Source organism: Umbelopsis ramanniana (genome assembly GCF_025399195.1).
Source record: "Umbelopsis ramanniana AG unplaced genomic scaffold K450scaffold_14, whole genome shotgun sequence".
In the NCBI taxonomy this organism is placed as follows: domain Eukaryota; kingdom Fungi; phylum Mucoromycota; class Umbelopsidomycetes; order Umbelopsidales; family Umbelopsidaceae; genus Umbelopsis; species Umbelopsis ramanniana.
The window spans coordinates 173,133-199,096 of NW_026252100.1; the positions used below are offsets into that span (position 1 = coordinate 173,133).

General features: G+C 42.6%; 14 protein-coding genes across 14 annotated transcripts; 6 read left to right on the plus strand and 8 right to left on the minus strand.

The window, feature by feature from the left end:
* Positions 1 to 377: 377 nt before the first annotated feature.
* On the minus strand, positions 378 to 1,879 carry K450DRAFT_231802 (uncharacterized protein). Its single transcript, XM_051587490.1, has 2 exons — positions 1,141 to 1,879; positions 378 to 1,079 (listed from the first exon to the last, which is right to left on the minus strand). Exons 1-2 carry the CDS (start codon positions 1,510 to 1,512, stop codon positions 522 to 524), a joined length of 930 nt encoding a protein of 309 aa, XP_051446544.1. The 5' UTR covers positions 1,513 to 1,879; the 3' UTR covers positions 378 to 521.
* A 44-nt stretch (positions 1,880 to 1,923) lies between these two features.
* On the plus strand, positions 1,924 to 3,261 carry K450DRAFT_231807 (uncharacterized protein). Its single transcript, XM_051587491.1, has 7 exons — positions 1,924 to 2,016; positions 2,108 to 2,277; positions 2,350 to 2,376; positions 2,440 to 2,742; positions 2,812 to 2,860; positions 2,935 to 3,054; positions 3,134 to 3,261. Exons 1-7 carry the CDS (start codon positions 1,974 to 1,976, stop codon positions 3,232 to 3,234), a joined length of 813 nt encoding a protein of 270 aa, XP_051446545.1. The 5' UTR covers positions 1,924 to 1,973; the 3' UTR covers positions 3,235 to 3,261.
* K450DRAFT_231809 (uncharacterized protein) lies at positions 3,163 to 4,715 on the minus strand. Its single transcript, XM_051587492.1, has one exon. It carries the CDS (start codon positions 4,566 to 4,568, stop codon positions 3,288 to 3,290), a length of 1,281 nt encoding a protein of 426 aa, XP_051446546.1. The 5' UTR covers positions 4,569 to 4,715; the 3' UTR covers positions 3,163 to 3,287.
* A 307-nt stretch (positions 4,716 to 5,022) lies between these two features.
* On the minus strand, positions 5,023 to 5,990 carry K450DRAFT_231813 (uncharacterized protein). Its single transcript, XM_051587493.1, has 6 exons — positions 5,825 to 5,990; positions 5,714 to 5,725; positions 5,597 to 5,650; positions 5,464 to 5,522; positions 5,331 to 5,378; positions 5,023 to 5,261 (listed from the first exon to the last, which is right to left on the minus strand). Exons 1-6 carry the CDS (start codon positions 5,886 to 5,888, stop codon positions 5,046 to 5,048), a joined length of 453 nt encoding a protein of 150 aa, XP_051446547.1. The 5' UTR covers positions 5,889 to 5,990; the 3' UTR covers positions 5,023 to 5,045.
* K450DRAFT_231820 (uncharacterized protein) lies at positions 5,712 to 7,325 on the plus strand. The gene is made up of 6 exons (XM_051587494.1): positions 5,712 to 6,510; positions 6,578 to 6,642; positions 6,706 to 6,757; positions 6,828 to 6,886; positions 6,960 to 6,978; positions 7,046 to 7,325. The coding sequence occupies exons 1-6, from the start codon at positions 6,093 to 6,095 to the stop codon at positions 7,129 to 7,131; spliced, it is 699 nt and encodes a 232-aa protein (XP_051446548.1). The 5' UTR covers positions 5,712 to 6,092; the 3' UTR covers positions 7,132 to 7,325.
* A 433-nt stretch (positions 7,326 to 7,758) lies between these two features.
* K450DRAFT_231823 (uncharacterized protein) lies at positions 7,759 to 8,544 on the plus strand. Its single transcript, XM_051587495.1, has 4 exons — positions 7,759 to 7,994; positions 8,169 to 8,183; positions 8,260 to 8,321; positions 8,385 to 8,544. The coding sequence occupies exons 1-4, from the start codon at positions 7,806 to 7,808 to the stop codon at positions 8,515 to 8,517; spliced, it is 399 nt and encodes a 132-aa protein (XP_051446549.1). The 5' UTR covers positions 7,759 to 7,805; the 3' UTR covers positions 8,518 to 8,544.
* Positions 8,530 to 9,135, minus strand: K450DRAFT_231832 (uncharacterized protein). Its single transcript, XM_051587496.1, has one exon. It carries the CDS (start codon positions 8,920 to 8,922, stop codon positions 8,572 to 8,574), a length of 351 nt encoding a protein of 116 aa, XP_051446550.1. The 5' UTR covers positions 8,923 to 9,135; the 3' UTR covers positions 8,530 to 8,571.
* Positions 9,136 to 9,228: 93 nt separating this feature from the next.
* K450DRAFT_231836 (uncharacterized protein) lies at positions 9,229 to 10,949 on the plus strand. Its single transcript, XM_051587497.1, has 6 exons — positions 9,229 to 9,618; positions 9,649 to 9,847; positions 9,941 to 10,213; positions 10,280 to 10,433; positions 10,503 to 10,595; positions 10,673 to 10,949. Exons 1-6 carry the CDS (start codon positions 9,339 to 9,341, stop codon positions 10,919 to 10,921), a joined length of 1,248 nt encoding a protein of 415 aa, XP_051446551.1. The 5' UTR covers positions 9,229 to 9,338; the 3' UTR covers positions 10,922 to 10,949.
* Positions 10,722 to 16,326, minus strand: K450DRAFT_231839 (uncharacterized protein). Its single transcript, XM_051587498.1, has 25 exons — positions 16,129 to 16,326; positions 15,923 to 16,044; positions 15,746 to 15,851; positions 15,598 to 15,672; positions 15,477 to 15,537; positions 15,210 to 15,412; positions 15,029 to 15,145; positions 14,870 to 14,958; positions 14,759 to 14,796; positions 14,523 to 14,699; positions 14,337 to 14,456; positions 14,046 to 14,265; positions 13,827 to 13,982; positions 13,650 to 13,758; positions 13,422 to 13,584; positions 13,014 to 13,356; positions 12,803 to 12,933; positions 12,617 to 12,739; positions 12,466 to 12,546; positions 12,295 to 12,400; positions 11,841 to 12,234; positions 11,637 to 11,770; positions 11,461 to 11,572; positions 11,144 to 11,390; positions 10,722 to 11,084 (listed from the first exon to the last, which is right to left on the minus strand). The coding sequence occupies exons 1-25, from the start codon at positions 16,285 to 16,287 to the stop codon at positions 10,978 to 10,980; spliced, it is 3,693 nt and encodes a 1,230-aa protein (XP_051446552.1). The 5' UTR covers positions 16,288 to 16,326; the 3' UTR covers positions 10,722 to 10,977.
* Positions 16,327 to 16,455: 129 nt separating this feature from the next.
* K450DRAFT_298599 (uncharacterized protein) lies at positions 16,456 to 17,761 on the minus strand. The gene is made up of 2 exons (XM_051593689.1): positions 17,297 to 17,761; positions 16,456 to 17,228 (listed from the first exon to the last, which is right to left on the minus strand). The coding sequence occupies exons 1-2, from the start codon at positions 17,746 to 17,748 to the stop codon at positions 16,628 to 16,630; spliced, it is 1,053 nt and encodes a 350-aa protein (XP_051446553.1). The 5' UTR covers positions 17,749 to 17,761; the 3' UTR covers positions 16,456 to 16,627.
* A 291-nt stretch (positions 17,762 to 18,052) lies between these two features.
* On the minus strand, positions 18,053 to 21,542 carry K450DRAFT_231859 (uncharacterized protein). The gene is made up of 15 exons (XM_051587499.1): positions 21,258 to 21,542; positions 20,989 to 21,189; positions 20,805 to 20,918; positions 20,520 to 20,730; positions 20,360 to 20,447; positions 20,152 to 20,291; positions 19,929 to 20,089; positions 19,840 to 19,858; positions 19,736 to 19,761; positions 19,513 to 19,666; positions 19,230 to 19,450; positions 18,949 to 19,152; positions 18,785 to 18,860; positions 18,343 to 18,708; positions 18,053 to 18,269 (listed from the first exon to the last, which is right to left on the minus strand). The coding sequence occupies exons 1-15, from the start codon at positions 21,489 to 21,491 to the stop codon at positions 18,130 to 18,132; spliced, it is 2,355 nt and encodes a 784-aa protein (XP_051446554.1). The 5' UTR covers positions 21,492 to 21,542; the 3' UTR covers positions 18,053 to 18,129.
* A 58-nt stretch (positions 21,543 to 21,600) lies between these two features.
* Positions 21,601 to 24,376, minus strand: K450DRAFT_231863 (uncharacterized protein). The gene is made up of 4 exons (XM_051587500.1): positions 23,948 to 24,376; positions 23,735 to 23,845; positions 23,369 to 23,675; positions 21,601 to 23,298 (listed from the first exon to the last, which is right to left on the minus strand). Exons 1-4 carry the CDS (start codon positions 24,189 to 24,191, stop codon positions 21,699 to 21,701), a joined length of 2,262 nt encoding a protein of 753 aa, XP_051446555.1. The 5' UTR covers positions 24,192 to 24,376; the 3' UTR covers positions 21,601 to 21,698.
* K450DRAFT_231868 (uncharacterized protein) lies at positions 24,377 to 24,973 on the plus strand. The gene has a single exon (XM_051587501.1). The coding sequence runs from the start codon at positions 24,563 to 24,565 to the stop codon at positions 24,887 to 24,889; it is 327 nt and encodes a 108-aa protein (XP_051446556.1). The 5' UTR covers positions 24,377 to 24,562; the 3' UTR covers positions 24,890 to 24,973.
* On the plus strand, positions 24,566 to 25,928 carry K450DRAFT_231872 (uncharacterized protein). The gene is made up of 3 exons (XM_051587502.1): positions 24,566 to 25,050; positions 25,122 to 25,405; positions 25,510 to 25,928. The coding sequence occupies exons 1-3, from the start codon at positions 24,939 to 24,941 to the stop codon at positions 25,834 to 25,836; spliced, it is 723 nt and encodes a 240-aa protein (XP_051446557.1). The 5' UTR covers positions 24,566 to 24,938; the 3' UTR covers positions 25,837 to 25,928.
* The last annotated feature ends 36 nt before the right edge of the window (positions 25,929 to 25,964 follow it).

The window sequence follows — 25,964 nt, forward strand, 5'->3', positions numbered from 1 at the left end:
TATGGGAGGCAGATATCGATGCTGCATCATTATCTGTGCATTTTTGCTTATTGACAGAAGCTAAGCTGCCAGATTTCTCGTTGTCCGAGTAAACGGATGTAGGTCGGCTAGCTTCTTCGTTGGATAATACCGCAGCCTGTAATTCGGTGACGGCGACTAGATCAGAACCGTGTCCAATGTCAATGACAAGATCTTCTTCGATTCTCGTCTTGGACGACTCGTTTTCATCCGACATGGTTTTGATGTAAGAAAGAGAGAAGAGAAACGATGATAAATCAAGGGCCCAAAAAAATTTATAGACTAAATGACTCGGATAGCGATTTATCCTCAAAATCTTTTTGGTTCCGACCACTTTATATACCCGTGGAAATTCGTATAGCCGCTTTGTCACAAACCTTCAGCCACGAGTTCATTGCCACCATTTTATTTTCATGGTCGTACGTTCGCGTTTCTATAACATGGTCTAAAATAGTATTGAAATGAACAGTATATATACACATGGGATATGATCCAGCACCTCATCATGTTGACTTGGACTTCTTCTTTGCAATGACATAGTATGTTGTGCCCAGGTGCCATCGGCTGACCTTCTCAATGTCTAATTCGCGAGTCACTCTTTCGTCTTCAAATACACTCATGAAGTCACGATTCCACCAACAGCCCCATTTACTAACGTGTTTGTCGGCGTTCTTGTCCAGTAAATTATTGAGCCAATCGTAATGTGATCGACCGTGCTCGAGCAAGAGAATACGAGCGTCCTCGGAGTCCTTGCACGCATTGACCATGCCTAGGATGGCTTCGACTGGATCTGAACACGAGCATAATCCAAAGGTATCAATGACAGTGTCAAATTTCATGGGTTTGCCATCATCCGTGGTCAAGCTTCCAATTTCCTGCACATCCGCTCGTTTAAAAGCTACAAAGGCTTTTTTGAAATTGCTGTTGTATTCTTCGAATTTCGACTTGGCTTCCTCTAACATGGAAGGACTCTTGTCGGTGAAAGTAAGGGACGTGACGTGATCAGGTTTATAGTGTTCAAAGTTTCGACCAGTTCCAGCCGATACTTCTAGAACATCTCCCTAAAATGGAGTGGGGGGTCAGTGACATATGAGAGGCGAGGACGTGGAAAATTCATAGTACCTTCGCTTTCCCAATCAACCATCGACGGAGTAGTCCAATGCCCATCCAAAATTCATCGGTGGCAATCTCCTTGTCATAGTCGGCTGCAATTTTGTTCCAAATCGTGCTTGTATCAAAGTTACCAGGCGTCAATTCCGAGTCCTCCACTCCTGCTTCTCGTCTTTCAATGTCATTTTGTGTGTCTTGCTTGCTTTTGTAAACTAACATGGTGGTATAAGTAGCTCCAAAGTAGAGCAATGCTCCTCCAACGACAAGTGGTAGCACCTTTGGCCGGAATCGTGGGTTTGCATCGGCCACTTTGCCTGGTATTGGCTTCAGCACACTGGGCTGCACCTTGGGTGGCATCCGAATCGGACGTTTGGGTTTCGCCATTTCTTGTCTTTGAAAAATAAAGAGTAGTGTGTGTCCTTCAATTTTTCTAGGGATTTGTGACGCGGAAATTCCTTTCGCCCGCCCTGCCTGCTTCCCTTCTTACCAACTTGCATGTTAACTGCAATTCGGAAACTCGGACTTGCGACGAACTTTAAAGCGAACATCCATTTTAAACCATTCCCAAATCCAGCTCCCTGCTCACCTTCTTTATCTCGACCATTTCACTCCAACATGCCACCTCGCGTCGTTGTTACTAGAAGACTCCCCCCAACCGCTCAAGCTGCGCTTGAAAAACTCGACGCCGATATTTACCAGTGGCAAGAGGATTGCGCTATGCCACGGGAGACCCTACTGAAGGAAGTCAAGGGTCCGTAAACATCTTCTGATCTAGACTGATAAGAGCAGTTTGGACTTAGCTGACGCCTGCATGACTTTATTCAGGTGCACAAGGCATTCTATGTATGTTGACAGACAAGGTGGATGATGAATTGCTCGACACTGCTGGTAAGTCGTGTGAGCCATTCCGCGAATTTTCTTCAGATGCGTTTCCTTATATGTTATATTGGATCTCCGTGTCCCTACTATGTCACTATAGGCCAGCAATTGAAAGTGGTGTCAACCATGAGCGTTGGCTATGACCATGTTGACATGGAAGCCATTAAAAAGCGAAAACTTCCTTTAGGGTATACACCGGATGTATTGACTGATGCCACTGCCGATTTAACCGCGTTGCTTACTCTTGCAGCTGCCAGACGGATCAAAGAGGTTAGAAATTGTACGTGATTATGAGCAGTTCGGTTTATGGAGATGCTAAACGGCGTTTTTCTATTTAAAAAGAGCATAGATGCCGTTAGAAATGGAGAGGTAGGGAATCGTGCAATTTGTAACTCTTTCTGTCAAGGCACCGTAGCTTAACTTTTGTGATAGTGGCGAGAATGGCGTCCCAACTGGCTTTGTGGTAGCCAATTTACACAAAAGACACTTGGTGTTGTTGGCTTGGGAAGAATTGGTGAAGCAGTAGCCCATCGACTGAAAGCATTTGGTATCTCTCAAGTCCTTTACAGCGGACGCAGCGAAAAACCTGAAGCATCGAAAAGATTACAAGCTCAGTTCGTCCCGTTCGACGAATTATTAGCAAAGTCCGACTATGTCATTGTCTGCTGTGCATTGACAAAGGAAACAAAGGAAATGTTCAATTATGACGCGTTCAAGAAAATGAAACGCTCAGCCGTAAGTAGGATGAGCAGGTTGCTATTTTTGAGAAACATACGAATGGAATAATTTATTGTATAATGGTAGGTATTCGTCAATTCAGCCAGAGGCGGTATAGTACAGCAAGACGATTTAGGTATGGACATATAATTGTACGGATTGGAGGTTCCTGTCGGGCCGAAAAAATGTCTGACGGATGGTTTCTTTCAGTGAGGGCTCTTGAGGACGATTTGATTGCTGCTGCTGGTTTGGATGTTACTACTCCAGAGCCATTGCCACCCACCAGCAAGCTTTTGCAACTTCCAAATTGCATTGTCGTGCCCCATATTGGTAAGTATAACGCCGGCTTCGAATAATGAGGACACTCATTCTTGACATTTTTGTTATTGTTTTTTGGATAAATAATTAGGAAGTGCAACCTTGGAAACCCGGGATCAAATGGGTCTCATGGCGGTTAGGAATTTAGAGGCTGGAATACAGGATAAAGCACTGCCAACGTCAGTATTGTAAATGCTTGTTTAAAAGAATATAGTTGTTGTAATGGTGATGGTAATCTGTGATGTTTACGCATGTGAAAACCAGCGCCATGGTAAGAAGATGTTTGGATGTTGCTTGTAAAGTCTTTGACTTCTATCCTTTCTCGATGGTTGTGGGGGGTTGGAGTTGGAGTGTTGAACAATAACGTAGCTACATCGGAGAAGCTGAGCCATCGAGCAGGCGCATAATCCACATTCGAAACGCCCTTGTAGATACACGTTCTCGTGTGTTCTAATAGCCCAACGTACTGCATGCTGAACTTCTTCAGTCGAACCGTTTGTTAAAACGTACATTTGAACATTCTTTGTTCTTACAGCACGGTCAGTTGTACTATGGACAGCCTCCCATCCTGCAAGAGGAACTTCCTGTTCGTAGTTTGCTGAAGTGTTTTCCATATCCTTTCTGTTGCCAAACCTGTCGCATTTGCGATGTCTTGCATTATATGATTCCCTAATTCGGTGAACACAGCTGTTCATAGTAGGGCCAACGACATAGCTTCCTGGTTGGGCGCCGAGAACAAACCGTCTTACAGCGTCTCGATCGGATGGAAAGTAGACAGTTCGACCGATGATGCAAAATAAGTAGGTCGCGGCAAACGATGTACCAATCAAGACGGGTACAACGCTGTACCAAGAGGCTATAGAGGCAATAAGGGTGACATATTGCTGGAATACATCGCCTCCAATGAAAGCCATATTGAAGATTTGAGAGATCAAGGTCTGTGTAATGTTGGTCACTAATGAGCTGAAGTAGCTTTGGTTTGCTGTACAGAGTGTTCGAATGACACTCCACTGGCCACAGGAGAGAATATAAATCAAATCCAATCTGCGTATGAATGGCGGTATCAACCCACGGCTCTTGTCAATAGACACTGAGATAATGCTTGCGATACAGAATGAAAACAGCAAAGAGGCTAAGGAAAGCAAGCCATAGTAAATCGAGATTACTTGTCTTGGCGCCTGAAGTTGATAATTGAAAAGCCCAAATATTGTCATCGTTGCGCTCGAAATGATGCACGTGCACAGGATAAAGACTCTGAAACCTCGATATTTTCGCCGCTTCTTTCCAGCAAAGGTGGTTTGGACAGGAACACCAGTTACTGGATGGCAACGAGGTATATATTGCAACCATAGTTGACCAGCAACTTTGTCTTCATCCGTTACTGGCAGAAAGTCTTTATCTTGGCATACTGTAGATACCTCGCTATAGACGGTACTGTTTCGATCGATCGATACGATGGTTTCTGTATGGGATTGTACTTTATCTAGATCTGACTTTTCGTTATACTGGTAGTCCGTTTTCGACATGGCGACATGAAGACGATGTTGTAAAAGTAGAGTGGTGTGGCAACAAATAAGAAATTGAATTTTTTTAAGTCGGCTGGTGTTGAATTGCGCAGTAACATCATCTTGCCCTATCCAGGAATCTGGCCCAAGCCTTAAAGATCACTTGCATGGAACATTTTAAAAGGTTCGGTATATCTCAACACATTTATTGTCGACTCAGTTTTATAAAGAAAAAATCGAAGCTGTATTTACAGGGCAATGGTAAGAAAGAACTGGCAGGGAGGAAAGCAGCAACTGAGAACAATAGGTTACTTTGAAAACTGGAGTATTTTCAAATATAGAAAGAATACAAATGGTTCCAATAGAAAGGTGGTGGTGTGGACCCTTGCAAGCCTTTGGAAGGCATATAGCCTTTGCAAAGTGCTAATGGAGATGTTGAAAAAAAAAATGTAGTATGAAGGGAATTGAGTGAATAAAAAGAAGACCTCCCAGTAACGTCTATTCCCATGATGTTTCGACAATTTCCCTAACCCGTCTGACATATTCTTTGCGATTCTCCCTGTACAAATTAGCAGCCTCTGCATTGGCAGGAGAGTTAGGATTGGGATCGTGAAGTAGCGATTGAATACTGGTTAGAATGGCTGCAACATCGTAGGTTGGGCTCCATCTGTTCTGAAGAATGTCAAGGCAAAGTTCTCCATTGGCGTAAACGTTCTGTTGATCAAGATATATTACGTTACCAACGACATAACAAACAAATGCTTAAGCAAGCGGGATATTTACCGGATGAAACATTTTGCTGACGAATTTGACTGAAGGGGGCTTATTGGGCTGGATTGTAAAATAGTAAGTTGATCAAGCTCAACCTTGGCTAGAAAGAAAATAAGGCCACATTGAAAACAAAAGGTTTACTTACATAAGTTTCGTCGAACTGAAGGACAAGCTTGAAAGTTCCATCTTCAAAGGGAGTTTCCGCTATAAGAAGGGTATTAGGACAAGGGCTTCAATGGCTGCTGTCCAATTGAACAGTCATTTTTTGAACTACTCACCAGGACCAAAGATAACTGCATTCCATAGCATAATGTTATCTGGGCATGGGGCACCTGCATTAAGAAGGTCAGCAATAGTCATTTAAACTGGATCGACGAAAATGTTGCAAATCATACCAGAGATTCCAGCTGTGTGATCGATGAGAATGGCACAGTAGACGTTTAGTAAGACAGGCTGAACTTTGGCATGGGTTCCACTTGTGATTCAACAACAATTTGAAAGCTTACCAGGCGGATCCTTTTGGAGCCTCTTGAAATCTCTCATAAGACGTCTTCGACTTGGAGTTGACATGAATTTTACTATGTATTTGGGGGTAAAATGGAAAGCCAAATCCACTTGCGCGGCCGCCTTAAAAATGTCAGCCAGTCTGACTAGTTTGGATAGATCACGTGCCGCGAGTAGGGGTTGCAGCGGCGTTTCTCCCAAAAAAAAAAATGCGTGCGGCTGCAAAAGGAAACTGAGCTCCCAAAATTAATTGCGCTGCCGGTTCCTGACATGTCTGCAATTGTCAAACCATTGCCGGTCATCCAGGACACGCCTCTGACCAAGACAGATCAGCATCTACAGGGTCAACATATATACAATAGCAACATCTCGCCAAGTCAATACCATGAGCTAGCATCAGAAAAGGACATGTCAACATCTGGTCCGAGTACGAAGAGTAACGTTCTGTCGAGATTTTTGGCTAAGTCAAAATATAGACTATGGATCTTCATAGCATCCATAATTTTGGTGTTATTGGCCATTATTCTCGGAGTACTCGGTGGTCTGGGAAAGCTGTCACCCCACAGTAGCTCAGATCTAGCCGTTAGTGGACCATCTATCGGAGCAACCAAGTATCCAGGCACCAGCAATGGAACAGCTACTCCAGGTCATTTTGATATGTATGGATCTGGAGACGGAACTTACTATGGTACATAGCTTTGCTCAATTTAAATACTGCATAAAATAGCTCCTCATCTTTTTTTGTCATGTACTAGATCCAAGCGTCGGTATCACCGCATGTGGTACTTCCAACCTAGCCACCGACATGGTTTGTGCTTTAGTACGTATTTTCCGTATGATACTAAAACCTGATTGCTTTGAAACTAACCTACCCACCAAAAAGAATTATATTGATTATGGAACTTATGCCAACCCGAACGATAGCCCAGTTTGTGGTAAGTAAAAAGTGCATTATCGCCAGTTTCTCCTTCATAATGCACATGGCTGATCAACCTTCGGCTCCAGGTGCATGCATTGAGGTAACAGGTCCGCTGGGCACAGTTCAAGTTACCATACAAGATAAGGTACGCGAATTAATTTAATCATTGAAATTCGAAGAAATATACTAATAAGATTGACTGTGCGATTGTTTATCAGTGTCCAGGTTGTGGACAAGGTTTGTGCGCATGATCGCTTTGTATGTTCTCGTATGCATTGCGCTTACCAATGAAATATTTGATTAGGATCGCTGGATTTGACTCCATCTGCTTTCAACAAGATTGGAGACCCGACGCAAGGGAGAATTCCTGTCAGTTGGAAGCCCTGCTAAAACGGCCGAGCTACACTACAGCATAAACACGACACTCTCAACTCATATTTCACCCATCATTTACACTCTTACATTGTAATTATTGTATGCTTTTTTTATTTATTGTACCCTGCATATCCAATCTGCCAATTTTGTACTCGAACTACCTAAATAACCGCAAAAATAAAGCAAAAAAGCATCATGTCGTTCACTCATGTGAATTTCGTATACTGAGCATTGGTGACTGCACACAATTATACATAACCAATAGCGCGCAGTGTATCTCTTATGCGCGGCTAAAAAATGCAGTATACAATAGAACCACATCGTTCAATATACATTTAACAATTTTTATGTTAGTAGCTCCCAACCTCATTGCAATGTCACTATTTCAAAAGCTTGAAGAGTGATTATAGGACAGGAAGAAGAGCAATTCATAAGTAATGAAAAGAAACTTTGGAAGGAAGGGACAGATAATAAAGCAACCAGTAGGACACACTTCTTATAGACTAGAGCGATCATGATGTCAAGCTGCTGAGGGTTGCAGCATTTTGACACGTCGGACCGCATCACGCTTCAATGCGTGACAAGCAGTCACGCATGAAATCGGCTGTGGCCACGTGCACCCTTGAAGAAATTGGCGCGCCATTTCTTTGCGAACTTCACTAACTGCCGTTCATTTCTGCGCCGACATCATGAGTGAAGAGCTATCACACTCCATTATCAACGCCGGTACTGCTCCAGGTGCTCAACCTGTGTTTGACCTTGCGAAATTTTGGCAAGAACAGCTCAGCCTTGCCGATAACTTTGATTCTGATTTCAAAAATCACCCTTTGCCATTGGCGCGAATCAAGAAGGTGATGAAAACCGACCAGGATGTAAAGGTACGTAGTAATCGTACTTTATAAGGAACCAAGCGCGGAATTGGCCTGCGACATGACTTCTTCACGGTTGAGCTTGGAGCATGGTCCGACTGAACTAATAGGCATTGCAACACCTGGCTAATCCCTAAATATCTCTCATATCCATTTTGTCGCGATTTTGCTTGTGTATTACAGATGATCAGTGCCGAGGTATGCTTCATATGGTTTGATATGTTATGCAATTTTCGATCAAGAACTGATTTTCCTGTTGTACAAACTTTCACAGGCTCCAATACTGTTTGCCAAAGGTTGCGAAATCTTCATATCAGAACTCACTCGTCGCGCATGGTTCGTGATCTTTGTTACAGTAGCTTGCCAATTATTATATTACTGAGTCATTATTGTCAACAGGATCCATGCTGAAGAAAATAAGCGACGTACACTTCAGCGATCGGATATAGCTACAGCCATCTCCAAAACCGACATGTGTGACTTTTTGATCGATATTGTCCCGCGTGAGGAAGTATGTGAATTCATCAGTTAGACATGAACTATGATGATTATTTGATTAACTAATGCTGTTTGAAAGCAACAACAATCACAACAAGGTAACCCTGGATATGATCAGCAAACCACTTACGCTGCTGCGTACTATCCGCAGGCCGGCTTTCCTCAGTACACCGCACAGGTATAGACCACTATGAATCAGATTGAAGATGTTCAACCCGAGTATGATGTTAAAAGTACCCTTTATAGCAAATTGATGCCGCTGCATACTATCCACAACTGTCTCAGGTAAAATATAGCGATTTAGCATCATTTTGTTCTCAGTTAGGCGGCTTGGTGATATAGATTGTATCTGACACATGAATTCTCCTAAAGTTGACTCCAGAGCAAATGCAACAGTATCAACTCCAACTTCAACAATTTGCAAACCAGCAACACCCATATGCAACGCAACCAACAAATAATGCTTCTCATCAAGGTGCTTCAGGTAACCAGGCGCAAGGAGGAGGACCAGCAACTGGACAGCAATCGGCCAATGCAGCTGGAAATCCTGGAGGAGCAGGTATGAATATCTGTTTTTGGTTGGTTTGGAGCTGGAGTGATTTATGCACTGGTTAATAACTTGTAATCTTTTTTATTTACAGGCCAGACACGGTCACCTTCACAAGATGATCATTAAGATTAGAAACAATATGAATTTAATATCAATATACTTCGTTACGCTTTCCATTTACCTTGATCGACACATCGGTGTTGTGCTGCAGTGCAACAAGGGGTTCCGCTTCAGAAACTGCAAGTCACAACCAGTTACTTTTTTGTGCTGTGAAGCTGAGTACTGACAGCTCGACAGGATTAGCAATGCTTTCTAGATACGCGCGAGTCAATCCAGCTAAAGCTCACATCCGCAACCTATGGACGCAAAGAACTGCCTCTCGTTCAGAGCTGGCACAAGCTGTAGCAGTGAGCGTAGCCGACTTACCTAAGAAACCAATCGACGTTTGCGTCGCCCTTGTATCCCAGTCATTTCCCGCCAATGACCTTCTCAAGCTCAACACCGAATTCTTCAAACATATCAACCCTAAAATCTTCATCGGGGCAGTGGTTGACCGCGTGCCATCACCGCAATCTGGCGGTCACGGTCTCTCGGTGCTCATTGGCCAGGAGGAAGATGCCACCGCTTTTGTATTAGACGATACCGCGGACCGAAAGAAGTTCAAAAGCGTCAGCGTCGGGCGCTGGGGCAAGGTGCAAGATTTCAACCGCTTCAAGTATGAAGAGAACGATATCGAAAAGTTTGGTTGGGATGCCTTCAAAAGTGTAAGCACGAACGTACACGGACATGACCTGCTCCCCCAGTTACAAAATTTGTAAGACTTTGGACCGTTCATCCACAGAACTTGATATATCACAACCTCATCCAGTATTGTTAACTTTCTGTATCATTCCCTCATATTGCATAGAAAACAAACGCCCAAGTTTGCTTGGATATTATCCGACCATGAGCCATACCAGCTTATCGAAACCCTAGACTACCATTTCCCACAGGCTACCAAAGCTGGATTAATAGGTGCCTCTACACCATTTATCACTGGAACTCCATATACTTTATTTTATAACGAAAAAATGTTACCGGGAGGCTCCATTGGATTCGTGTCCTCTTCAGTGCCAAAAGTAAGATCCAGTGTCCAACACATAGCCTTGGAAGCCCTTGGTAGTCCAATGACTGTGACGAGGTATGTCAGGTGTAGAAGGGTAGTCGTGCTGAAAGGAGGGCCAAAATTAACATGCACTTCCATTAGATGCCGGGGTAACATTATATTGGATTTGGATGAAACGAGTGCCACCGGGTTGTTGTTGGACCTTTTAAATAAGGGCCACAATGCCAAAATTTCTAAGGACAAAGAGTTTTATCTTGGTGCATGCACCGAGGACGCCGGCGATAATGTACAACTGGTAAGGAAAACAATCCTGGAAGTACTAGTATGACCCATATGGAGTAACATATACATTTACAAACCTTAGACGTCAGTCCATCGTGTTACAAGTGGTGATCCATCCAAAGGAAACATGTCAATAGATACGACAAAGGATTTCCAAGTAGGTCAGAAAGTGCAGGTAAGCATGATCTGACATTATTGAAAATATACAAAAAATTATCCATGGGCTAACACCATGTCTTCATCTACGAATAGTTTCTCCACCGTGTGGATATTACTGCCAAAACCGAGTCTGAACAGTCAAATGGCGAACAAATAGTTTGTACGGTGGCAGAAAAGGATACCACTTATATCGGAAACAACTCGTTTAAACCAGATGTGAACTCAACAACATCCAATGTTTTCGGTGGAAGTAGTGAAAATGGAATTTTGGTTGGTCAAGCAGACCAGACAACGTATGTCTTGGATGCCCCTCACTCCGAATATACAGTTAAAATACAATAGAATGTACATGATAGGATTTTTTTTTCTTTTAATCAAGTGTCCTCTTAATAGAAATCTCAAACGTTAAACCGCATTACTAGTTCGTGGATTCGAAGTTTGACATTTTTGTTCGTTGACCAGACAAATTCGACGTCTCGCAATTGTTGTGTCGGCGTCATGTTGGCTAGAATATCATGTTAATCAAATGTATTTTCAGAACAGTCAGTCTCAGAGATCTCTTACCTTGCTCCGGGTTGGTGAGTGCAAAGTTGAATGCTTTGTAAGGTTTTTGTGAAGAACCCGCAGACGGTCGTCTCTCACTGTTCTTCTTGGAACCTCCTCCTGTGACGCTGGAGAGACTGTTGGCAAGAATACCAAATATACCAGGATTGGCATGCCAAATGAACACGTTTGCATCATGCAGCGAGCAGGTTATTATCCATTTACCATCAGGTGAAAAGGCAAGTGCGATGACAGTTGCAGTATGACCCTATAGTTGATAATATATGTTAGAGCAAAGGGAAGTAAAGAAGTGTGGTAGGGAAAAGCTATGCATTTACCTCAAGCACAAGACAACGCGTAGCTGTGCGAAGATCGTAAATGATAGAAGCTCCTTCTGGTGTACCAACAGCAAGTTTTTGGGAAGCGCTATGAAAGTCTACAAATGGATACCTAAATTGAGCGCAGTATGAGTACAATAAATTGAAAAGTTGCAAAAGCTCTTTTCAATATTTACGTTCGAACCAGTTCATGAAGAATGGATGTGGCTGGCTGTATGACAGAGTCGCGAACATTAGGAACATTTGGATCTAGTGTCTTCACAACAGCCTCCACCACGCGCGGTATACTTGAAAATAGTAGCTGTGGTCTCTGAGGAGAAGTGCACCGAGAATACATTTAGTGCATGTGCTATCATTATTTCAAATAAAATGCAATTTACCTTGCGAGCAAACATGTTGATGACTTTCATGCAAGCCAGTCTATCTTCCATTTTCTGTGCATTCATCATATCATATGTCAAGGTCCCTATCACCAATGGCATATGAGAATTGGCAATGTGGAATATAGCAGTACGAGCAGTGCGGTTGATCTGTAAAGACGACGCTTGACTGTCTCCTGCATACATAAAAAGTGTTCTCAGAACTTCGGATGACTTGATGTAAACTTCCCAAGTGGAAAATCCTTCTGAGAGTAACTCCATGGATGCAGTCAGTCGTGCTGCTACAACTTGTGAAATAGATCCATGCGATGTTGTATTCTCTTTCGATTCACTAATATCCTGCTCAGTATCTGATAGTAACAACGTCAGTGAAAGGGCTGTTTCCTTTCTTGTTCTAATTTCAAAGGCTTAGTAAGAGAATTATTTTAAATACGAAGATGGAGTGGCAACTTACTCAGGTGCAAGAGCCTCAGGATTGTTAGAGCCAATTATAGCCAGAATAATTGTCGCACGAGCCATGACTTGTTGTCCGACAGACTCGATGTCACTGGAGGTTGGTACTGCAGTAGGAAGTTCAATGTAAGAAAGATAATCATTGAGACAGGTCGACAATAAATCAACTTACAGAAACGCTCCCAGTATTCTATGACCGCTTTCTTTTCATCATCCTTCATCTGGCAAAGTGCACTGGCAAACAAAGCTCGTGCTGTTGAAAAATTTGTATTAGCAATGAGATGACATGTTAAAGAAAATGGGTTGTTGAGAAAAGTGCTCACCAGAAGTATCTTGCCAATATTTGCTAAGGAACAAGAAAGATGGGAAACAATAACCGGACCCAATCCTATCAGGAAGGAGCGTGGTATAGTGGGTCATAAGTTCAATAGAGAGGTCCTCTAACCCTGTCATGATAGAAGGCGTTTACAAAAGTCGCATAGTAGATCACAAGCTAGAATCAATCATACCTGAAACGCTTAGCATTGATCGAACCAGTGTCACAACTGCCATTAGTCTTGATGCAGTAAGAATAGGCGATGTCTTCCAATACGTGGTTTCATCTTTACTTGGAATCATGAAAGAGAAGTTGCCTTCAACACTATTGAAAGAAAAAGAGATAAAAGAATTTTGAGTCATGGCAGTATAATAGATGACTACTCGACATTCATCATAACGTACCCTCGAAGTCCAACGGTGACTTCTGGTCCCAATCTTTGTAAGCCAAGCCTGTCGACGCAGGTATTCTCGAGCTTTTCGTCTATTCCCCAAGACATTAACGCAGAAACAATGGTCGCATACAGTTGAGCACGCACTGAATCTTTTGCCGTATTCCAATCTACCGATTGCGTGTCGTCTGGTACGAGGTCAGCAATGTGACTATCGTCTACGCTCAGACTGAGGTTTCCCGTCGTTCCGTTAGATGTACTGGACTGTAGCGCATTTTTTGCATCTGATCTCATGTTGCTCACTAAATGTCGCAGATTAACGGCAAATACTTGAATAAAAGGTACTCTGGCATTTCCTAAATACATAAACAAACTGTTAACTGCTGGCTGTATTTCATGTATTTCTTATCAACTCACTTACTGTTGTTTGAAGACGAGACAGAAAATGTCGTGCACATCCGCTTGAACGTAGTTGGTCTGTCATTGAGTATATTATTGACCTGGCTGAGTGGCCAACGAGCATCCGCAAGGACATTGGTCGCGGTTGAGCCAGTAAGTTTGCGATCCAAATGGGCAGTTTGCATCTATAATTCTGTCACATTAGTCTGTGAGGTTTATTCGCTAACGGTAGCCGCCATAGATATTTTACCTGCCACACCAGAGCCGTGTCATCTTGATAAGCAATTATAAGATAATCCTCAGTATTTCGCCACTGGATGCATTTAATGGAATACGGGTATCCTGGTATAATGTACAGACTGGAAAATGAGATGATGAGTAACATTTTCAAATCTCCATTGGATATCAGATAGAACTCATTATATACCAATTCATCTCTTCAAGGGAAATGAGCGCAGCGGAGTTGTCCATGGCGATAGAAACTATACATCCACGAAGTCTTGGTCCAACTTGTTCTGCCGGTTCAATGAATTCCTTCACAGGAAGAGCATGTACTGTAAATGTAGCAACCAATTTGCCGTCCCTACATGACGTGATCCTACTTTAGCAATAGGGCCAAGATTCCTTTATACTATGATGAACTCACTCAATGTTCCATATCTTGACAGCACCATCTTGGCCGCCAGAGATAAGGCGCGAAGTGCCAAACACCTTTTCATCTGGAGCATATAGGCTTGTCACCTTGCCATGGTGAGCGTGCCGGATCACCTGGTGTTTATCTCCATACTTGTCTTGGAGAAGCGTGTCTATTGATGCCAAGTGCATCAAAGCCAAAGACAACGGAAGGACTACTATGGTACCGGAATCTTAAGGATATGCCATCAGTAATATTAGTTATCGTTTCAAATGGATGTTAACAGGTAGACCGTGCACTCACCAAACCCAATAGCAAAGTGCTTGTCGTTGATATTGATAGTGGCAATGACATTTCCAAAAGAATGACTTTTGTTTTTTGGCGGTATGGGCCACAAGCTATCACAAGTAGCACGCGCACATTCTATGTTGTGATGTATGAGTTCCCAGGCTTATACATGTGTCGTTACAGCACCAAAAGACAAGTTACCTTTTGCCTCCAAAGACCTTTCGCTTTGATTTTGAACGTTCCTGTGGATGCTTCTCACTAGGAAAGCTGATTGCTTGCTATGATTATAGAATGATATTTGTAATATTACATTATCGCTAAGTTTTTCGTGTGGGACTTGTACAACACAGGCCATGCAACCCAATTGTAGAGGGGACGCTGCAAGGAGAAATTTAGATACATTGTGCAGACAAAAGGACGATATTCAAATGGTTTACCATCGTTTTCAACTACGTATTTATCCAACAATTGAGAACTGGCATTCATGATCAGTCAGTAAATTGGTCGTTAAAATTCATGGTTAAGCCTCATTCATTTGAATTGCCTACCTATAATACAATTGACCCTCACTGGTGACGATATTGCCGGCACCCACACCTTCCGGAGCTTTGATTTCATATGTACATATACATCCATCCTAAACAGTAGACCTTCAGTCACGAAAAATCCATGATACGCTTCATTCATAAAAACAAAACAGTACAAACCGTTGTGCTCAAGTACAGAATACTTTCACCGATGAAGCCTCCGCTTGAAAATTGAGATTCGCCTTCTGCTTTGAGGGATATATGCGGGATGGCTTCTGATTTGCTTAATTGGAAAATCTGGGCAAATATTTTAGTCGGTGCGTAGAAGGTGAGAGTTGAGACAAGAAAGATGTTAACATACGATGGCAGTTTTCGTGGAAATAGCCAAGAAAACATCAGGCTGTGCTGGATGATTTCGCAACGTAATGATATTCCCTTCCAAGCCAGCCAAAGTGAGGTTATCGTATTTATGCTCCTTAGAAATGACCTTCTTTTCCTTGTCAAAGAACCATACCGCCATTGTCCCGTTGTGAACGTACGTGAGAAGTCGTATATTGTTGGTTTCTGTTCGATCATTCGTCAATGTCTACGACTTTTAATGGGCCACAGCTTTTCACTCAAAACACACCTGAATCATGAAACATAGTACATGTCACCCAGTCCTCGTGCCCGCCCCATACTCGGACAACCTGCAACAATCACGGTAAGTCAGCTGCTAGAGAATTACTGCAAAAGTCAAGTAGACATGCCTTCAGCGTGTTGGCGTCCATGATGGTGATTTCATTTTCAAATCCACAGCAGAACACAAACTTATGTGGCTCATCCTGTCAATAAACACCATTAGCAAGATTTTGGGTGCCGCATATAATATGCTTATAGATCGACGCCATATCGTACGTTTGTAACATTACTGCGAACGTGGAGACTACGCGGAATACCAAAGAACCCTTGGCCGTTAGCAGCTAGACAGCGACCATCAGCTGCATTCCAGCGAATGATTTGGCTACAATATAGAAAGAAACTAATGAGTATCTTCAATATATCAATCGTTTACGTCTAGAGAAGTCTTTGTACCCGTCTTCAGAGGCGCTTATCAGGACATCATCGGTTTTTGAAACAGAGTCGGTCTCCGTGGTAGCCAAGCACATTGCTACAACACGAGTACCGTGGCCTAAGAGTAGCAATTTGTACGAGAGCTGCATTCCCGTGTTGTGAGAACAATGTAATTCATGGAATTGTCATGTTTACACCAGTTGTGGTATCCTGTCATTGAACTGTACCTCGAATTCGCCATTGTCGCCCGCTGACAGGGAAAACACCCAGATTGTACCGTCATTTTGACCTGCAAAAACGTGTGGCCATCGAGATATTAAGCATGTTGTATGAAGATTGGGAAAGTTGTGCCAAACTGCTATTGGAACCACCAGTGACGAGGCCATAGCAAGGAATATCCTCGAGTCAGTCTATGCGGTCTGCAGGTCAATATGAAGTCTCCGCTTTTCAACTTTTCGGGAGCATTTTTAAATTTTGAATTTTCAGTCATCCTGTAACGTTTGTTATAATATTTGTGCTATCATTTGTGCCATCTGCTTTTTTTCAATCAATCAATATCTTTTTTATTTGGATTGAGCCTGGTACGATTGCTACAGAAACTAAACACATGTACGAGAAGAAGAAAATAAGAAAGAAAAAAACTGAAAAACATGAGCTAATGGAAGGTTTTCCTATTCGAACTTTCATGTGTTGTCAAAGGTTCGCGCAAAGTGTAATTTGAACAGATTAACGACCGCGGAATTGATCACGGTTATCCTTAAAGAAGTTCTTCAAGCTGATGGGCTCATTGCCGGTGACCTTGCGGATGTCAGAAGTAACCTGGTTGACCTGGTTTTCTCTGACGAGTTCCAAGTAATTCAAGGTTTGATTGATAACAGCATCGGTGAGATATTTGCCTTGGGGAATGAGGTTCTCCTTGTCGTGCTTGGTCTGGGAGTCTTGTGAAGACTTCTCAAATACTTGCATGGAGGAGAGGAGCATGCGCTGGTCTTGGCGAATTTGCTCAAAGTACTGCTTCATTTCTTCCTTGGAAATGCTTTCAAATTGAATTTGTCTGCCTTCCACGGCACGGCTGAGTTCATTGGCAATTTCCCGAGCGCTGATAGCATCTCGGCCAGTGAATTGGAGGGTCTTCTGATTGTACTGTTCGCAAACACAGAACTCTTCATCATTTTGGTTCTTGCAGGCTACTTTGACACTGGCATCCAAGACATCGTTCATGCTAACAGGGGAAAACTTGCTGTCTTCGTTAACATTAAGACGAAGCTTGCCATGGTCTTCAATCATAGGAGACCACAAGTAGAACCATTGTTGTACAAAGTTCAAACTGAAAGTGGGAATAACGACAACATTAGTATGTAAATAGATTTGTAGCATAAAGATATGATTTCTTACCGGAGGATAACCCATCTGCCATTCTGGTACTTGTTCTTGAGACACTCCTCAACCTGCTGGAAGTCATAAAGACCACGCTGGTTCTCGTTGGCACGGTCGCAACCGATGTGAGAGATCAATTGGATACTCTGGCTTCTTTCTTGTTGGGCAGCCTCAATGATGTTACGAGCATCCTGGGCACGCTGTTCACGGTCATTTAGAGTAAGGACAACCAATGAAACGTGTCTCAAGTACTGACGAAGATTTTCTTGATCCTCGTAGCGGACAACATGGATTTCAGCACCACGCTTTTGAAGCTTCTCCAGACCCTCCTTGTTCGAGCAGAGCACGCGGACCTTATAGTTCTTGGAGGAGCGTCTACGTTCCATTTCCTCACAGAGACGGAGAGCAATGTTGTAGCCAATAAAGGTTTCTCCTCCAGTAACGACGATGGTGTTTTGGGATTCAGACATGGTTCAGTTGGTACGATAAAGTAAACGTGAAGCTTTTTCTTTCGCATCGTCGACTCCCCTTGTTATATACTTTGGACCTGGGCGATTTCTCATGTTCTGTTGTTTGCCTCGGCATTATTTTCTAGCCGAAGTGTTGTGCTGGTCGGCGCATGCATCCAATAGATGTAAAGGTTGCGGGGGGCCAAATAACTCGACTTTCCCATGGGACCCGAATCTGTATGAGCAGCCGTTGGCTGAGGACGAGTTCCCATCGTGAATAAGCATAGCAAAGCATTGTCATACCAAAGTGTAGCTCATTGGCAGGGTTATAACGACGTAATGTAATTTTACAAGGTGAAGCAAAAATATATGTAATGTATTATGGCTTTATTACATGGATCTCTATTGCGCATCAGCGAGAACTATATCGTCATCCAATTTTCTCTTCTTTGACTGAGCATTTAGCACGGCAACAAATATCTCTTTGCCAAGATTTACGCCGTTCTTCTTAGCTGTTGCACTGCCATTATTGGAAGATTGAGCTTTTTCGTTGTGTTGACGAGTCGTCAGCCTTCAAATACAAAAATCAATCACATACAAGATGTTATTACTCACCTATTCGGGATAGCGCCTTTTGGCCGTCAGACGCGAAAGAAATGGCTGGATTAGCGGCTTCGTAGGGCTGCCATCGGTTTGCTACATTGGATAAAAGTGGCGATAAACTGTTGCACATTTTACTGATCACGTATTTACTATGCTGGGAGACAGCCATAGATGATCCTTGATTGAGCTGATGAGATTGAATTTTGTCGTTCAGCTCTAAGGCTTGCATCTGACAATCATGAGCCACATAATAGTGCATGAGACACACTTTTGTTGCAGAGTGTGGAGAGTTGTTCAGATATGCCACAAATATTTGCTCCTCTTCTGGTTTCAATGGAAATGAAAGGGCACGTTCGACTACTCCTTCCTGATTATCATCTGAGCGAAGAGAACGAGAGTCAGTAGAAACATTTTACGCATCGTGCATCTAATAAACATAGAATGAGCGACCAACCTGTGAAAATAGCTTCCCAAAGTATATGCAACAACGTTTCTCGCAAAGTATCGTGGCGATCTCCGCATATTTCTCTCTGTAGACATTTGATGATCGTCAATAAGGCGACTCTTTCACCAAAAAATTGACAGACCCGAACCCCTTCCATCAGCATGGAGACTTACCTGAAAGTAAAATGCTCTGACAATATCGCATTTCACAAACAATTTCATTCTTAAGATGATATCTTCCGGAATGTCGCTACGATGTTTGGAGATAGTTGCATACTGGAGAGCAAGCTGATGGCTGGATAGTTCATACAAGGTCTGTAGAATTTTATCTGACCAATCCGCCTCCACTCCTGGGTCTGCCAGTGATTTGACGCCGTCCTTTTGTTCAAGGCGTTAGTTACTGGGAAATTTCACCCACGGTCAATGTGAGCTTTTATTTGCTTTGTTGTCCTTACCTCATATTGGCCATGATCCATTGCCCAATAGCCATCCATTAGCTTTTGAAATTGGGATGGGATAAGATATCTCCGAGCATAACGAGCTTGGCTGGCATTCTTCCAATCAAGTAACAGGTAATAAACAAGGCTTTGCTTCCGCAGTATGTCTAGATCACATTTTTGTATGGCATTGTAAAGCTTGTGAAGGTCATTGCTATTCCTTGGAGGGTAAAGTGATACTTCATCGTATGAAGTCAGTACACAGTGAAGTGGTTTGTTAGCAGTAAAATGTGCCACTTACCATTGACATGAGCAAATTTCAGCAGTTTATCCAAGAACAATTCACTGTGCATTCCTTTCCGTTGTTTCTGTATTGCCTTGACTTCTTTGGAACTATAACAGGTTTTAAACGCCTTTTCATCGAACTGAGCCCATTCTTCAACAACTGAAAACTTCTAAAGAAAAGGTCAAAATGGTGCTAAATCGTGATACGTGATTACTCCAAGAGAATTCGTTCTACTAACCGCCGACGATTCAATGCTATTGACATCTGGCAAAGGTTCTGCTTCAAACAGCCCATTGTATTTCACAAGCTTATTAGGGAATAGCAACAAGCTCTGCGATGCGCCTCTTGCTGGTGCAATATCCTACACCGCAAGCTCGATTAGCTGGTGTGACCTATTGAGCATGGGCAACATTGACATGTATATATCAAACCTGTAGAGTCACTCCATAGCAACATTCACTTATATCTTTTCTGACAATTTCGTCCACGTTTTCTTGATTAATTTTGTATCCTACCAGTTCTGTAGATGTTGACGATTGTGCCTTGGTGGAGAAAACGGCAAACAGGTAGTGGCCGCCGTTTAGATCCACAGCTAAGAGAGTAAGGTGAGATGCTTTTCTTCAATATATTCACGTAGATAAAAACAAGATTTACGAGCGACAGATTTGATGGCCAAGACGCTGGATTCTTTCCACGTTTTATGCGAGAGAATAGATGCTTCAAAGGTACCCAGAACTTTGCGATCAGAATTGGTCATGGTTTGTAAAACGGTGACCCTAGCCTTATTGTTGGAGCTGCGTGGATAAAAGAGTTTATTAATTTTGAAGACACCTTGTATTTGACCACAGAAAAGATCACACACGTCTGATGGTTCAATGGGCTTTGACCAACAATAATGACCGTCTTCTGTTGATCTTGTAGGCGGAAGCACTCTATGTGAGTGACTGGATCTGGATAACATGCGATGAGCTTGAGTCATCAATGAAGCACTTAGTAAAGCAGATACACAGAATTCACATTACCCTGATCTTTTAATAACTCTGTAAGATTTCGACTTGGTATAATAAATTGATTTCCATTGGCAACCTTGTATTTGAAAACATTCAAAAACCCAGAATCGCCTCCAACATAGATCTTTGGATCCATCATGTGCTTGCTTGTCATTGAAGACAGGAGGATGTGTAGTGAACGAATGCCGGATCCAGGTGCTTGTATTTGAGTGACCTCCGATTTCTGTAACATAGCATTTCATTAATAAAAAGCACATCGTATTCTAAATAACCAAGTATAATATATTTCATGCATACAATTTTAAACTTTCCATCCACATTTGAGATGTCTATCAGGTATAGCGAGGCCGATTCTGTACCAAGCACCATGAGGTGGTGAAATCCGTGACTAATATCGTCTATAGTTTCATTCTATTTCATAATATATGCCAATCAGAACATGGCTTTCATGAATCAGTACACCCGAAATGCCAGTACGTACCGGTGTCAGAAAGGCATTAGAGGACATTGTAGCTGCAGTAACGGTGCCTTCGATGATGATAGATAATTCTATCGACTCCCATTTGTTAGCAACAACATCCCATAGTACAATATATGAGTCTCTTGCAACGATTTCGCGAACTATGATAGCCAAATAGTGTCGGTCAGAAAGGACTAAACTGGAAACGGCTGAAATTTCGACCTAGCAAATTGAGCGAATCGTTAGCAAATAGCTTTCAATGAACATGCGCAAGGTATACATGTACATACAGATAGGCCCAAAGATTTAGCAAGATCCTGAGCGCTTAGCGTTCCACAGATCGCTTGCTGGCAGCCATTCACAAAGCGGACCTCCACAGTGCGCTGATTATATCGATAGAGTAAGTAGGGATCAAGCAGTCGGCCAGGTATCGAGCGGTTAGAAATGAATTTGGAGACAGCTGGATCGTCTACTGCAAATGCGTTATTTTGCCGTGAGAATTCTTCTACCGTGTGGTTAAGCATTAAGGCAAAATGGAAATGTTCAATTGCCAACACGAAAGACGGACGCTTTTTTGCAGGTCAAAAAAAAATTCATGGGACGCGAAAATTACCCTATTTCAGCTTTTGCTTCAGCTAGCGGCACAACCAGGAACTTGGCGTGTTATGTACGAAGTGGCCAATGTAAGTGTGCTCTTTATTATATTACATTTCATCTGTATACACTATATCTCATATATAATCGTTGCATGTGTTTGAATTCGATATCAACTCTAGTAAGCTTTCGTTGCCCACTGATAAAGCATCACCAAATGCGACGTCGCTGAGAACAACTTCCTCAATGGAATAATTATCGCTGAAGATATCCATGGTTTGTCCAACGGACGCTTCTGGGTGAGTTGGTAGGACTTTAAGTAGTTCTTTGTCGTCAACCGTGGAGAAGACGTTGATAGGCGGGTGAGACTTTTTCTCGTTTTCATCTGACGCTGATTTTTGTGCAGCAAAAGTATGCTTTGTTGCTGCCTCGCCTGCTCCATTATGCTCGGCCTCTGATTTCTCCTTTTCTCGAAGTTTCCGAAGCAATCCATTATCCAGCAATGGAATATTACCTTCGTTATAATTTTCGTTGTTATCATTGGTGCATAAATCGACATCCAGAACGCCTCGTGAGAACTGTTCCAAGGAAACATTGGTCCAGTTCATACCCAACCAATACGTCTGCATTCGCAAGAGCGCTTTTCTACAAATTTCATAGCTCGCCTGATCAGATGATACATCCAGCCGCTCATTGAAGGGAAGGGTGTTGTATACTTCCAACTGAAATTCATTTGAGAGCCGGTCTTGGATCTTTTTAACAAGAACACATGCGGCGACGTAAATGCATTGATTGATGAAAGGATTAGCCAAGTAGGCCGAGCTGTTCAGTAAATCCACATAACTGAGGAAATCGCTAATAGCTTTAGCTGATGTATAGGCTTGATCCCAGTTACCTAGATTTGGTAGTTTAGAGTTGAGGTTGGTGCTCAAGAAAGTCGGGCAATTGACCAGAATGATCAGAGCATGGATCCAAAAGTGAACCAGTAAAAACCCTCCTGCTTGGGAACGTTCACTATAGACTTGAAAATTTTGAACAGTGAATGCGAACGACGACGGTATACTTTCGTTGAATGCTTGCAAATTTTTCAAAGCTTCTTCTAATTGAGCTAATCGTTGGTCTTTCTCTTCACAAAAGTTCAAAGTGGTGGATATAGTGGCGTTGATTTGCATCATCTGGGCGACATATTTGTAAGGAAGCGGCAAATAGTCTTCCTCTTGATTGTCATAAAAGTCTTTGGGTAAAGTAAGCATCTCGTCCAGTTCATGGTTGTAACTTGGTAAAGCTGTCGATATGGAGCTCTCCCACATGACAAAGCGGCGGCCCAAGCCTATGCTGTTGAGTCTGTCCAGAAAGTACACTGTCCAAAAGACTCTTCGTCGAGTTTCACGTTCGCGTTCGGTTTTGTAAGTGGGTAGTGCCTCGGTACGATAGTGATTTCCTGAATCAGCGTCGCTAGAGTTCCTTTTTACAGAGTCAGACTTGCGGACCGGCACTGGTTCTTTTTCCAAACCAATGTCCTGAGCCATTCGAATGGCCATACCAGCGTACATCCACAAAGCTGAATCTCTATCGGTGGCGAATTCTTGGTGCGTCAGCAATACGAGTGATTGCACCACTTCCAATGACGGAAGTGCTAAAAGCGGAATGATTAATCGTTTCGCTTTGTCCGCAAATGGTTCTCCGTAGGCATATCGCTCTTTCCCCGGTATACAAACTTCAGGATGCGTTGAGTATCTATAAACATTATAGTATGAGTAAAAATGATTCAAAAGGAGAGTCGCTTCATGGATCATGTGAGGTTTACCTTGCACCAATTGCACACATACTATACACTAAGCAGGCACTAGCAGCATCCGCCTCAATATCAGATAAAATGGAAGCCTTACTCTCCCAAGGAAACATAAAGCTTGCATGCACGTAAAACAGATCTATCAAATGCCGTACGACTGCGCGACTCGGTGTATATGTATCCAAATCTAGCTGTCTCAAAGCCGTAGCACTAGACAGTGTAGGACTTCTAGATATAGGAACCGAATTGTTCTTGGCTTGCTGTATTTGTGCCCTAGGTCGTTTCATTCTTAATGTGACAGCGATGCGTTTTAGACCAGGAGCTAGGCGAAGCGTTAGTGCCTTGAAAAATGGTGAAGATAGTGGAAAAGCAACTACTCACCAATTGCAGTTCTGCCCATGTACCGAAAGTAATGTACTTTGACTTTCTCTGTCTCATAGTAGTCGTTGTGATCGTCGTCAAAATCTTTGACAGTTGTGGAGTGATCAGGAGCTATATCAAGATTTTTCATTTGTCAGCTGTGATATCTACGTAAATCATAAAGACAAGCCAGCTTCGTACAGTATAATGTGCTGTTTGGATAATCCAATTTACCATAGTCACCAGATTCATTCTCCAACCGACTTAAATTGGGGGAATTGGTTTTACGGAGCAGTGATTTCGGACCACGTTTCCTCGTAATGGTGTATGAGCATTCTTTGTTTTCCTGCTGACACCGAGTGCATTGCGGACTCAACCCATCACAGCGAACTTTGCGAATTCGGCAAAGTTCGCATGCTCGGCTGGAACGTTTGCGTTTGCATACTAATGGATCCTCAACAATAAAATCGAGTGACATGTCATGACTTGCGGCGCAGAAGAAATGTGTGACTCAGACAGAAAGAAACTCCTGTAGCCATTGTGGCGCGGGACGACCATGAAAGCACGTTCTCTACAATTACGAGCCACCGCCACAAATTCATAGGCCTACGATATTCCTTGAGACATGAATGATACACTTTGGACTGTTTCAACGTCATTGCTTGGTTATATTGCCAACATACGACTTCATCCATGGACTTCATTTGTTTTAATCAGTAGACAAATGAAGAAAATACATAAGGAATTATTTCATATTCTCGCTCAACCATCTTTTTTATTTTTGTCATCATCTCCGTTTGGCTCGGAGTTCATGTTGTATAAGCATTGTACTGTAAAGAATACCCTTTCATGACATGGCCTTTCCCATATAGGAATTTCGATACCCAGCATGCTACACGGAAGCGAAATACCATCCACGTTCAGTACTTACACAGTCCTTTTAGGTGTAGCCAGAAGCTTGCATGCTTGTTTGTCCGTAATGTCGGGTATCCTCTGAACCCCGAGCCAAGCCAAAAAAAAAAGTTAAAACTCTGTTGCCGTCGAGTGGATTCTATTTCTGGTCGGTCTCTAGCGGACTCGTCAGTGAAACAGTCGATCCTTCACTGTGTTAGAGTCTGGACTTTTTTTTTTTTCAGTCATTGTCTTGTTATTTTTTTCTTGGCTGCATCCATATAAAAACCCATCATCACCCCTTTCTTTTCTTCTATCATCACAATTCTACACAATGACTGTTCGTCCAACTCTCCCTCACAGCAACATATCTAGCTCTCGAATCAGCCGAAAAATCACCCTCAATGCTGATGCAAAGCACATCAACGTGCGTCCTGTGATCAAAGGTAAAATATGCATACAATATGTACTACGTCGGAAACATCACGCACTTTACTTAAAACGTTACTTTTTCAAGGTGCCATTAATGAAGCTGGACACACTCTCGCCGATGCCTACGCCAATAATCCTCTTCTTTCATGGATTGTCCACCCTCTCAAGGAAGAATCAAAGCAACATGACATTCGATATCTTTTGTTCAAGGCCGCAGTGAATTCTGCCAGTCTCCAAAGCCGGGATTTCGCCATCCAAGTTGATGGATGTAAAGGAGTTTGCGTCTGGTCAACCAATCAACAACAATTATCGTTTGCCAAGGTTTTAGGATGGAAAATCACCAAGATGGCCAATTTGTCTGTGGCTATGGTAAGTGCTCATTGGTCATTCAATTAAGGTGCATCTGATACCTGCATATTAATGACAAACTCGAATAGCGCATCAATATGACTTTGCAACAATTCTTGGACAAGAGCAAGAAGAGAATCATGAAGACTGAACCTCACATCTATATCAACTACATGGGTGTTCTGCCACAAGAACGAAATAAGGGCCTTGGTACCGCTTTGATACAGCATGTTATTTCCAAAGCCGAGGAAGCACATTTGCCCATCTACATCATTGTTTCGGACAAAACAGCTGTTCCTTTCTTCGAAAAATTGGGTTTCCAAGTGAAGGAAGTTGCTCATTTCAACGATATAACCAGTACCATGTTGGTCCGCCCAGTGGCTACTGCATCAGCATCACCATGCCAATTGAAGTTGAAGCCTGGTAGACGAGACTCAGATGATTCTTTGTAAAGATGATCATACACCACTATAGCATATACTCCATAATAAGCGCACTTTAATAGATTGTATATAACCATGCCCGCAAAACATCATTTGAACCCCTCCATCCAGCATTCACTCTTTAAACCATCAAGCCA